The sequence below is a fragment of the Mustela lutreola genome, chromosome 16 (assembly GCF_030435805.1).
Source record: "Mustela lutreola isolate mMusLut2 chromosome 16, mMusLut2.pri, whole genome shotgun sequence".
NCBI lineage: Eukaryota > Metazoa > Chordata > Mammalia > Carnivora > Mustelidae > Mustela > Mustela lutreola.
Window position 1 is genome coordinate 27,489,053 of NC_081305.1, and position 12,134 is coordinate 27,501,186.

The 12,134-nt window shown below is 47.9% G+C and overlaps 1 protein-coding gene across 2 annotated transcripts in view; it reads right to left on the reverse strand.

Annotated features, from left to right (window-relative positions):
• The window catches only part of GNAO1 (G protein subunit alpha o1), a 164,241-nt gene that overhangs the window by 77,163 nt on the left and 74,944 nt on the right, over nt 1-12,134 (reverse strand). For both annotated transcript variants that reach the window (XM_059152961.1, XM_059152960.1), the window contains exon 3: nt 4,195-4,336. In XM_059152961.1, coding sequence (XP_059008944.1) covers nt 4,195-4,336 — 142 coding nt within the window. The remainder of the gene's footprint in view (nt 1-4,194; nt 4,337-12,134) is intronic.

Here is a 12,134-nt window from a genome sequence, read left to right on the forward strand (position 1 = left end):
TTCCCAAGGAGATCAACTCCCTTTTCCCCCAAATTCTAGTTCGTTAACATATAGTGTAATATTGGTTTCAGGAGTAGAATTTGGTGTTTTATCAGTTGCATACAACACCCAGTGCTCATCACAACAAGTGCCCTCCTTAATGCCCATCACCCATCTAGCCCATCCTCTACACACCTCCCTCCATCCACCCTCACTTTGTTCACCATTGTTAAGAGTCTCTTATGGTTTGTTTCCCTCTCTCTCTTTTTTCCACCTTCTTATATGTTCATATGTTTTAAATAAACTCCTTAAAGATCAATTCCTTAAAGGCTCTGTGTCACATACCTCTGAACACTTAGCACAAAGCTTACCCATAGTAGGTACTCAGTCAGTATCTGCTCATTTAGTGATGAATCACAGGTACTTTTCCTTTTTTCTGTGACAGCTGAGGAATTGAGACATGTCATTCCACTCAAGGGGCTTTTTGTGAAGGCCTACTATATTCTGAGCCCTGTGCAGGTTGTTTGGGTGAGGAGGGAAGTGAAAGATGAATGACACAGGCTTTGGGCAGAAGGATGTAAAATCATGAAGGAGTTCTTATTCCAGGCTTTATGAGTGCCAGAGCCACCTGAAATTGTATGTGGGATTTCCCAGATGTATGCATGTGTGTACTGTTCTGGAGAGAAGGCTCACTGCTTTCATTAGCTGCTCAAAAGGGTCTTGATCACCCTAGAGCGCAAGGGTCGCAGCTCTAAGGAAAGAGTAACATAACCAATCTTCATGCTGGTGCATGGGTAAGCGCTCAATGGAGGGAAAGCCTTGAGCTGAGTTCTGCTGTCAAGGGGATGGAAGAGAAAGGAGCTAAGCTGGGCCTCACTCAACAGGAGGAATTCCAGGAAGAAGAGAAGGGGCGAAGGGCACTGGAAGCAGATGTATGTCCTGAGCTAAGGCCTGGATGCATACGAGTGTGTGGTGTCTTTGGGGAGAGGGTCTGTGGTCTGGTGTGCCTGGGACATGGGATGTAGAAGCCCCAGACTGCTGTAAGGGGATCCCAGATGCCTGCCCCCATGTAGTGGCTTCTTCAGGCTTAGATTCATGCACAGAGAGGCTGAAGGAGAAAGCAGTCGCTCCTCCCTCTACTGGAGAGCCAGGAGGGGTGATGAGCCAGCTACCAAGAGAAGTCAGGGACACCTGTTTTAATGAGATACAGCAAGGGAAGCTTCTAGATGCTTCTTTGTATGGAGACTGCAAAACTGGCTGGCCCAAGCAGACTCTGGATGTGAGGCTGTCTTCCTCTAGATGTTTCATGATGGGTTGTGGGAGGAGGGCAGAATGGGAGAAGCCAAGAGAATAAAGGAGGTCTTTGGAGGCCGAAACACGAATCTGGCTCTGCTCCACATGGGGCACTTTTCACAACATCCAAACAGCAGATCCTCCACGTAGGCCCCTCCTGGGGTCCTGAGAGAGGAAGGAGAAAGCTATTGGAGACCCAGGCCTGGGTCAGGGCATCTGGGCACCATCTGGCTGGCTGTAGGCAGATCTGACTGGAAGGCATCCAGTACCCCAGGGCCCCACCCCTCTCCCAGGGTGTGGTTCAGGCATTCTCTCTTCCAACATGCCAGCCTCACTCTTTTCTCAGGACCTTGGTGCCTTGGTGCTTACTTGGAAACTTTGTTCCCCTCTGCTCGCATGGCTGGCTCCTTCTCAGAGCCAGGTTTCATCACAAATGTCCCTTCCATGTCCAGGGGAAGATTTCAGTCTGAAGTAGATCCCTGCACTCAGCTTCCCAGACGGCAAATCCATGCCAGCGCACTTCCAGAAAATACCTTCCGCAAATGTCTGGCTCACTTTGGCCTGATCTTGGGTCAACTTTTCTGCTCCTCACAGGGGACATGACAGAGAGGTGCCCAAGGGCCTGGAGGCCTTTGTCAGCCAGGAGGGTTGTGCCCAAGGAGCTGGTGCTGCCCTGGGGGTGGGTCAGACACCCCACTGTGATGCCACCCACTGTTAACAGGACTGGCCTCCAATGCTACCATGTCCAGCGGACTCTTCCGGGCATCTCCAATCTGTTCCTGGTGTCCCTCTGTACTGGTACCTTCCCTGGCCCCCTGCTTGATGACTGTCCTAAGGGGGAAACCTCAAAGAAGAGAAAGACCCACAGAGGCCCCAGGGGCCCCCAGCGCTGTCCTTGATACACTGTATTCCCAGTGATTCCCAAGCAATCACCTCTCTGTTCAGCATAATCAAATGGTGGGGAGGGGGACGGGAATCCCATAGGAATAAGTCGTGCTTTCAGAACTGAAGGAGAAAAGAATTCCAAAGTCAGAATGAATTTCCATGTTTTGGTCAGGGCAGGAAGTTTTTGGGAGGGAAATGGTTGGGAGGCAGGCGTGGCAGTGAACACACATCCACTTGGAAGAGTGCACGGGCCGTGGACGTACGTATGTGTGTGTCTGTGCGGCGGGTACGTGCTGTGGACATATGTGCCTCTTGCATGGTTGCTGTCATTTGGGGAACGGAGATTCAGGTACCTTGTTCTCCCTCTGGCCAAGAGGCCTATGGCCTGTCCTTGTGTAAAGATCGCACTAGGCATTTCCTGCTCTGGAAGACAGCCCTTCCTATTATCACTGTGACCATTACTATTATTAAAAGAAATGGAGCCTTGTAACCTGCTAGGCTGATTCTGATGATGGGAGTATGTATGTGCTAAATGCCTGGTTTCTCGGGGCGCCACCCCCACTGGGTTCATTCCTGGATCCCCAGCAGCCAACACAGTGCCTGGCGCACTAGAAGCTGTCGGCTTATATGTAACGGAAATAAGACAAGCACTAGTGGTACCCCTCTTTCCACAGGCCCTGGCTCTATGGCCAAAACCAAAGCCCGTCCCCCCAGTGGGAAGAGCTTCCTCTGCAGAACTGGTTGCAGAACTTGGCCTCCCAGAGGAGCAGTGGGAGGGGCCCTGCTTCCCTAGCCCAGGCTGGCCTTGGACACACCCTCCATCAACAAATCACTCCCCATCCACACCACCCCCACCCCGGCCATGGAGGAGAAGCCCACGCCGGAGCTGGCATGACTCTGCCCCATGGAGTTAGAATGTTGTACATAAAATACTGAATTTTACACTTAAAACTATCTATCAAAGGTTCCTCATCAGATCCAGAGGCAAGGATAGTTTTCCTCTGGGAAGGAGATGATTTTTTTTAGCAAAGACAGGATATGTACAACGCACAACTGAATCACACAGTTATCAGAGATGAATTCTCTCTTTCCAAAGGCTCCAATAGGTGGGTCTGGGCACTCAAAGACCTCCCCATCTGCTCTCCTTCTCTGCCCTCCAGGACATAGGGAAAGGGTTGCTGGGATTCACAGTCTCACCAGGGGACATAGAGCCACTTCTGGATAGAATTCTCTAAGACTGTTTTTCCTTCCTTCCCTCTCTTATTTAGCTTTGCCAAGTATAGCTGTGTATGTTTCAGTCTTATGGTTAATGCAAATGTTTGCAAATAAGAGGCTTTTATACACTTATTCCATTCACTACTTATCAGACACCTGGGAATTCAACTGAAAAACAGTCCTTTATATGTAAGTGTTGAATCACTAAATTGTACACCTGAAATGAATATTAACAGCGTATGTTAACTCACTGGAATTTTAAAAAATTTAAAAAAAAAAGTAAAACAGTCCCTATTCTAGGATATCAACTTCCTGCAGGAAAGAGAGCCCCTTAGGCCCTCCAGCTCACCTGGGAGAGGCAGACAACACATCCCCTGGTGTAAAGGAGGATAGAGAGTCAAATCCAAATGGCTACAGCCTGCTCCCAAGAAGGCAAGGGATGCTCTCCTGAGGAGGGGAGATGATGCTCAGGTATTTCTCATCTGGTTTGAGAAATACTTCAGTTCAAGTTAATTGCCCAAGGGCAAGTACTTGTATAATGCTGCGGGAGTCCCAATTTAAGACATCAGCAACCCTCTGTCATATGCAGAATAAACCCCGGCACTGGATGGCTGTCGTCTTTGTTGGCGACTTTGCTTTGGAGGTGTGCCCAGCACCTACACCCGTTTGACCGAATTTGCCAGGCTGACTGGTGCACTGGCTTGGGCTGGAGACTAGACTTCTCTACCACAGATAGCACTCTCTTCTGGTTCCTATAAGGCAGCTGACATTATAAGGAGGACAGGCCTTCTCCTTACAGTGCCCATGGGCTCAGCAGCCTACCTTTCTCTCCTTGTCACCATATTCGATGCCCAGAGTGTCCATGGCTCGGACGATGGCTGCCAGTGACTGGATGGTGTTGCTATAGACAACAGGCTTATACTGTTTCACGTCTTCTCCAGAGAAGCCATCTTCGTGGATGATCCTAGAGAAAAAGCACACAGGCCGTATCTGATGAGTGCACTGTTTTCACTTGGCACCAAGAGCCCAAGACCTGTCAAGCCTCTGGGGCCAACCTACTGGCTTAGCTGGCCGAGGGCAGGGTCTGACCTGGATGCGGAATTCCTGAGCTGAAGGAAGACTCTACCTGAATTACTGAAAATTCAGCAGGAAAACAGAATAGTGGCAAAAAGAAATTTAGTCTTTTTCCATTCCTTGTACACAGTGAGACAGATGGTGTCAGCAAGGAGCTGAGTGTACCTGAAAGTGTTTTGAACGGTGCGGGGGGGGGGGGGGCAGGGGGGGGCATACAGTAAGAATTCAATATATGTGAGCTGTTAGTATTTTTAAGCAAAGCTCAGGGTCTTAACCTAAATTTCCACTTAGAATTATGTTGATGAAGACGCCTGCAAAAAGCCTGCAAACGAATAATAATTTTTCTTTTGGGGAAAGCTCACAGTGCTTGAAGGTAAGAGGACTCACTTAAACGAACTGTCTTCATCTTTGACCATGGAAGACTCCACAGAAAGGGTGTACCTGCTCTTCCATCCTCGGCTGGGATTTGACTACCACGTCACCCTTATTCTGATGGCTCTGAACAGTGACACAGGGGACACATAGGTGACATTATAGTTCCCAGAGGCCTTGTGACACTCTCTGCTCTCCTGTTCTCAGGTTCCTCTGAGGTCAGGGGTAAGGCTAGATGTGCCCTAATGTCCCTTCTTCCTGCACACAGTAGTCACTCAATACATGCTCACTGCTCCCCAGGTTCCAGAGAGGAGAGAAGGCTGGGAAGAGGTGATAAAACTAAAAGTTGGCACGGATTCTCTTCCGGTTGAAGTAATTAAGAAGGAGCGAATGGTGTTGAAGACTAACCTTGGACAGGAGCCACCACCGCCCCCAAGATAACCGTGCACACTCTTCACGGGTCACGTGTTACTGTTCAGGATTGAATACGCCGTCCAGTACGGACATACATCAATCTAAGGGGTGAGGCTTCTCTTGCACCCCACCACAGCACCTTCCCATCCCTTCATTACCTTCAGCGCAGAAGGAAATCGCTCGCAAATTCTTTTTTTTTAAAGAGTTTTACTGAGATATAATCCACATGCCATACAATCCACCCACTTGAAGTGTGCAAGTCAATGTTTTTTAGTCCATTTACAAGCTTGGGCAACACTACAGTCTAATTTTAGAACATTTCGTCCTTCTCCAAAAGAAATCTTCTATCTATTAGTAGTCACTCCCCGCCCCCCATGCCTAGTAAGCAACCACTAATCTGTATTCTGTTTCTACAGATTTGCCTATTCTGGACGTATCATATAAATGGAATCATACACTACACAGTCTTTCATAACTAGCTTCTTTCACTTAGCCATGCTTTCCAGATTCATCATGCTATAGCATTTTCCAGTACTCCATCTCTTTTTATTGCCCACTTATATTCCATTGTATGGATATACCACATTTTATTTATCCAACCACCAGCTGATGGACACTAACAATTCTTGTAAAATTTGACTTGATACTGGGTGGTGAGTTTTTAGCTTGGGTTTCTCTAAGAAGCAGATCAGAATGACCCTTCTGACTTTTCTTAGACTTCTTTAACCCTAGATCCAAGTTTCTAGAGGGAAGATACACCCAGACTGGATCATTGGTGCACTACCCCAGAGGGATCTTAGAGGAAATTGCTAGCTCCCACTGTAAACAACTAAAAAATGAGAAAATATATATACCAAGCAGTTTCAGGCACAGTACAGGACTGTGATCCTGGAGATAAGGGAAACAAATATGGTGAGTCCTCTGGTTGTGATGGCTTTCCACTTATAAGTCATGTATCAGCCCTCAATGAAGGGAGGGAGAACCCAAGCAGAGCAGAGCAGTCTTACTTAGTTGATGAGGTAAAGATCAAAATTCAGGAAGGCTGAGGTAGCTGGGATTCCATGGGCAAAGCACCAGAGAGAAAAAAGCCACAGAGAGAGAGAGAGAGGAGAGAGAGAGAAAGAGGAAGCTCTCCATCTCTTTGAGTCTTGGGCTGAATAGGGTGGGATTGCATGAGCTCAGCAAGGAGCAAGCATCAGGGAGCTTATAAACTGGACACTTCCCAAAGCTCACCCAAGGCTGGGAGATGTACAAGTTCTGGCCAGGCAGAGTGGAGAGCCCTTATTAAACCCTGAGGACACTCAGCAGAGACTCCAGAAGGTTCATGCCATAGTAGTAGGGCTAAACTGGCCCTAGAGTAAAAGTTACTTCAGACGTGCCCTGACAAAGCTCAAAAATTAGATGCAAAAACATCAAGCTGATCTACAAGTAACTTGATTGCCTTAGAATAAAGTCCAACACTCTTTAAAGGAGGACAACAAAATTAGACACCTAACAATATAATATTTTTAATATGTAGCATCCTATACAAAATTCCTGGCTATGTGTAGGAGCAAAGGGTGACCCATAACCAGGAGAAAAATCAGTCAATAGAATCAGACTCAGGAGTGACAGAGATGATGGAAATAACTAGTAAGACTTTAAAAAGACCCATTTAAAATATTTTCAAGAAATTAAAGAAAAGCATGGACATAATGAGTAGAGAAATGGGAGACATAAAAAGAACAGAATGGAGTGGCTAGAGATGAAATATCTGAGATAAAAATTTCACCGTATGGGATTAACTCCTGGAAGATTAGTGACCTTGAACAATAAGCAATGGAAATGATCCAAACTAAAGTAAAAAGAGGAAAAAGGCTAAAAAAAAAGGTATTGTGCTATTTATAACATAAGTAAAACGAAAACTTACGCAACAATAGCACAGAGGATGGGAGGGATAAAATGGAAATATACTGTTGAAAAATTCATATACACGAAGCACTTAACAGTACAGCATGGTAAGTTAAGACATATAATATAAATTTTAGACAACTTAAAAGCTATATAAAAAAGCCCAGTGTTGCCCAGGCTCCAAGACCAGACTCCCCTCCGAGGGTGGGACAAGCCGGGTGACCTGAGAGGAGCAGCTGGGATCTGTGACTCCCCATGATACCCTCTTACAGGAAGCCAGTGCAGTGAGTTTCTGATTCTTCATTCTGGTCCCTGGGAGTACTTTTCAGACCCTTGGTGGCCTTCAGAATTTACCCCCACTCAGGACAGAAGTATAATTTTTTTCACCCATTAGTATCCGTCATGATAGCACCTACTAAGGCAGGGAGGCCAGGTTTTTTATTATACCTACTTGACATTAGAGGAAGTGAGCCTGAGAGAGATGAAGTAATTGGCCGAATGTCTTCTCTGTTCAGGAGTAGAGCACGGGCTTCCTAGTATACTTCACTTTTCTACCCCACCTCAGTCCTTGGGCTGGACTGGGTAGAAAACTACCTGGAAGGTCTCAGCCTGGTGCCCGGGCAGGGGGTGGGGGGGCTAAAATAAAGAAACTTCATGGGAGGTTTGCAGAAATGAGGCAATACAGGGAAAACTTGCTCCAATCACGATTACTAGTTCCATTACTTGTTCAAACGGGCGGACAGTAGCTTAGAATTGGGCTTCCTGTTTCAGGGTAGAATTTTATGTTGGCCTTTACCAAGTAGTAAGTATATTGGTCTTACTACCAGTAAGGAAAGTTGGATGATATAAGACAACACCAAAACCAAACCAAACCAAAACATACTATTAGTAATCCCACCATTCAGGCAAAAACACTGATGTTTTTAGTGTCAGCCCTAGTATTGCTTTCATGCCACCTTCCTCATCTTCTCCCCCCAATAGGGATTTGAGTCATATATCCTTAAAAGTATCACTTGAGGCCCCTTTATTTTCTATTCCCCATGTCATCCGGAGAGGCAGAGAAGAGCAGTGGGAGGCTGACTTCTTGGGCTCAGGAGCCAGACAGATGTGGGCAACCCCAGCTCTATCCTGATGAGCTGGGTGTAACTGGTAAAGGATTTAAACCTTCAGGTCTTAGGTTTCTCCTATACGACGAGCTGTTGTGAGGAATGAATGCAAAATGCCTACTATATAGTAAGTATATATAAATGATAGCTGTGAGTAGTGATAGTTGCTTTCTAAAGCCAGAACCCCTCCAAACAGAATTTCCTTCATTGGTATCAAGGACCAAAATAAGAACAGTGGTAGATGTTGGGGGATTTACTCTCTGCCTTCTGTGCTTTACATGTACCCTCTCATTTAATCTTCAAAACAAACCTAGGAGATGAAAACTATTATCATCTCTTTACAGATGAGAGAACTGAAGCTCAGAGAGACTAAGCCACTTACCTGAGGTCACACAGCTGGTAAGCATCAGGAGTAAGGCTGCGTGTGACAGCTTAACGACAGTCAGTGGCATTTCCAGTATCATAGTGCAATAGCCCCAGAAACTGATCTTCATCCGAGGGTCAGATCACATCCCAGAGACATCCTGTGAGCCACTGGATCCAGTCATACCTGAAGCTAATCCTATCTCTACATTTTTGAGTGACAGGAGCCCAATCATTCTCCTAATTTGACTTGGGTTTCTGCCACTTACAACTGATAGAGTCGTGATAAAACATGCTTTGCACCTTGAGAACCACAATAAGCAGAGATCATCTCCTGCTAGACTTGTTTATTAATCTTCTGTCTTTACCACCAGCCTGTCAGCCCCTGGAAGTCAGGTACCATAGCCCAGCCATCTCGCTTCCTCTTCTCCGCGTTATTTGGCTCAGTGCTGGGCTCTGGACAGCACTCAGAGAAAGTGGGACATAACTAAGTGAGCCAGGAGTAGACAGACGCACAAGCTCCACCCCTCTCCAAGGAGCTCACTAACTGGAGGCGGGTGTGTGTGTGTAAGTGTGAGTGTGAGTGTTGGAGTGGGGTGGGAATCCACCAAATTTCTTACGCCTGCAGAGCCAGGCTGGCAAAGGGAAGCCAAGCTAGATGCTGCAATGGCACCCACACCAAAGTCAGGGACCCTGAGGGGAGGACTCTGCAGCCCTGAGTGTTTGACTTTGGACAGGCGCCACCGGCTGGTCTCTGGAAAGTCTCAGGAAACCTGGCGAGGCAACTGCAGGAGGAGATCTCAAGTGGAAATGGGGAGAGAGAAGGAGGGTGGGAGGGAGAGCAGGTCTGAGATTTCTGGGCAGAGGCAAACAAGGAGGGACCCCCAGCCTCCCCGGCCTTGGCTCCTTGTCTCTGGGGCCTTGCAGGAGGCCTGAACTTGGGCTCTGCTCTCTGCTTTCCCCCCTCTCCGGACGCACTCCGTTGCAGTGAGACTCCCTGGGCACACTGGCCTTATATGGTCACAGAACCACAGGCTCAGGAGCTGGAAGGGACCGAGGAGGATCGTCTGGCCCAGCAGCCAGACAGCCCAAGTTGGAACCACAGATGCTTCTGAGATGGTGACAAACGCACCAACAACCAGTTTTACTCCCAGCTTCCGGTGGTTCAGAAACTTAACGGTCTGAAGTTGCTGGAACGCGTGATTTTCCATGCCATCTCCAGGCTAGACTGGATTCCTCTCCTCTGCTTCCCTTTCTCCTGCACTGGGGCTGTCTGTCTGTCCCCCACCATAGTCCTGTTAGGGATCTAGATTAAGGGGGTGCTTTGGGAGCCAGACTTGAGCTGTGGGACTGAGTAATTTAACTGCTTAGCGATTCAGCTCCCGCAGCTTTCCGTGGAGATGAGCCCGGTAACACTAATTCTCCTCTCCAGTTGCGCTGTGTAAAGGCCAAGTGCGGGGCATGGCAGGCACTTGATCGGTTCTGCTATTATTATTATTATTGTTGTTGTTGTATTTGGTAGGGGGGAGGTGCAGTTGGCTGGCTGTCCCCGTCGGTCCTCTTGAGGAGGGGGTGTAACCTGGGGCCACAGAGCAACATGGCCAGGAGGCCACGGGAGGATTACTGCCTGCAGGGAGCAGGCAGCCACAGCCTCAGCCGCAGAAAGGAAGATGGGGCAGGGAGAGGGGCTGTTCTCGGAACTGGAGTAGATTCAAACATCACAGGAGCAGCAGCGAGCTAAAAAGCTGAACTCCCTGATTTGGGGGCTGCTTAATGGTGTTACAAAATGTGTTTCTGATCACAGCCGAAGGTTCACATGCTGACTGTTTAGGTTAGAGTCGGTGTTGAGTGCCTCACTATGTGATCCCTGACAACGGTTCCCTGTCTCAGGGAGATGTGGTCAGCCTCGGGGCTATGGCCCTGGAGCCACACCCTTACCACGCAGGGGGCGGGGGTGGGGGTGGGGAGGACTTCCCTGGATGCACAGAACACATTTTTAACCCAACAGTGAATGGTGAGATGCCAGTAAGTCCATGACTCACACACAGCGATTAGGGGCTCCACAGAACCGATCAGACAGCACGGGGCCCGGACAGGACTGGAACATGAAAACACCAGGAGAGTATAATGTGTGTCCTGTAAAGCCACTTTTATAAAACTACATTTGTGTGTGATGATTTTGGTAGGAGGAAGGGATGTGGAGGGAGTAGGAGGAAGGGGGGCAGATGCTTAACAAAATATTGTCAATAATCATTTTTGGGCAGTGGCATTCAGTGACTTTTTTCCTCTTTTATTTACATGTTTGTTTTGTTCCATTAAAAAAGCTTGCATTTGTTATTTGAAAGAACAACATATACTTCCCAGTGGGAAATAGACACCTCATGTCTAACCAGGGGCATTTCGGCCAGGGGAGAGGACTAGAGTCAAAAGGGGGAGAGTCATTAATCAAGAGAAAATTTCTGACATGTTTCACTTGGGTTCAGCCTGATGTAAGGTCTTATCAGACCTTGAAGCCCGTGAAGCCTGGTCTCTGCCTCCCTGGGGCCCTCCTTCTGGACGATAAGGTGCGTGTTGAGAACACCATTGCTAACGACATAAGGTGGTATCTGCCTAGGGCCAAATGAAAGGTCCCAACAGCCATTCCCTTCTCACCATGGTCCTCTCTTGGCCTCCCTTGCAGCTATGAGTGACCGTGTGATCCAGTTCAAGTAAGACTGAAGGGAAGTTGGCTAGAAATGCCTCTGAGAAATGGTTTTCCTTCTTGGTCCAAAGAGAGAGGTTTTTGAGAACAGCTTTCCTGCCTCCCTACTCCACTGCTCCCCTGCTCCTGGCTGTCCCTCCACCGGCCATTCCCTGGCTTCTTGCCTCTCTACGTGATTGTGTAAGAAAGTGAATACTGGCACCATGGCAGCCATCTTGTGACCTTGAGGTTAAATGCTAGCATCCTGAAGATGGCAGATCCAAGGGCTCCAGGGGTTTCCCAGTGACACCACCGAATTGCCAAATCAATGCTGGGGCCATCTGATAACAGAGGGTGTGCTTCTACCACGGTGCCCTCTGCTGGGACAGGGAAATGTTCCTCCTTGGAGCCAACATAGAAATAGTCATTTTCCAGGCGGGAACCATTGACTTAGAGAGAAAAGACTTGCCTACAGGCACATGGTTAGCTTGTGGCAGAATTCCCAGAGGCCTCCCCATTGTGCCTCTGAATTCCTGTAGTGCTCCCGTGAGGAGGGGGACGGGTGGGTGACACCAGGTGAGAAAAACATCTATCGGTTGCAAAGCAGAAAGACTTTTCCCCCCACTTCTGTCTTAAAATCTCTAGTTCCCAATGATTTGGAGGCTTCTTTCAGGGTATTCTGTAAGCATCTCTGTCCATTCATTCATTCACACATTCCCTAATGCACTTTCTACACACTGGGTAGCTACTACCCGCACGGTACCAGGGACTGGGGATCTCAGAGTGAACGGGAAGACACAATGGAGCTTGAATTCTACTGCAGAAGGTAGACACTGAATAAGCAATTTCACAAATGAGTAATT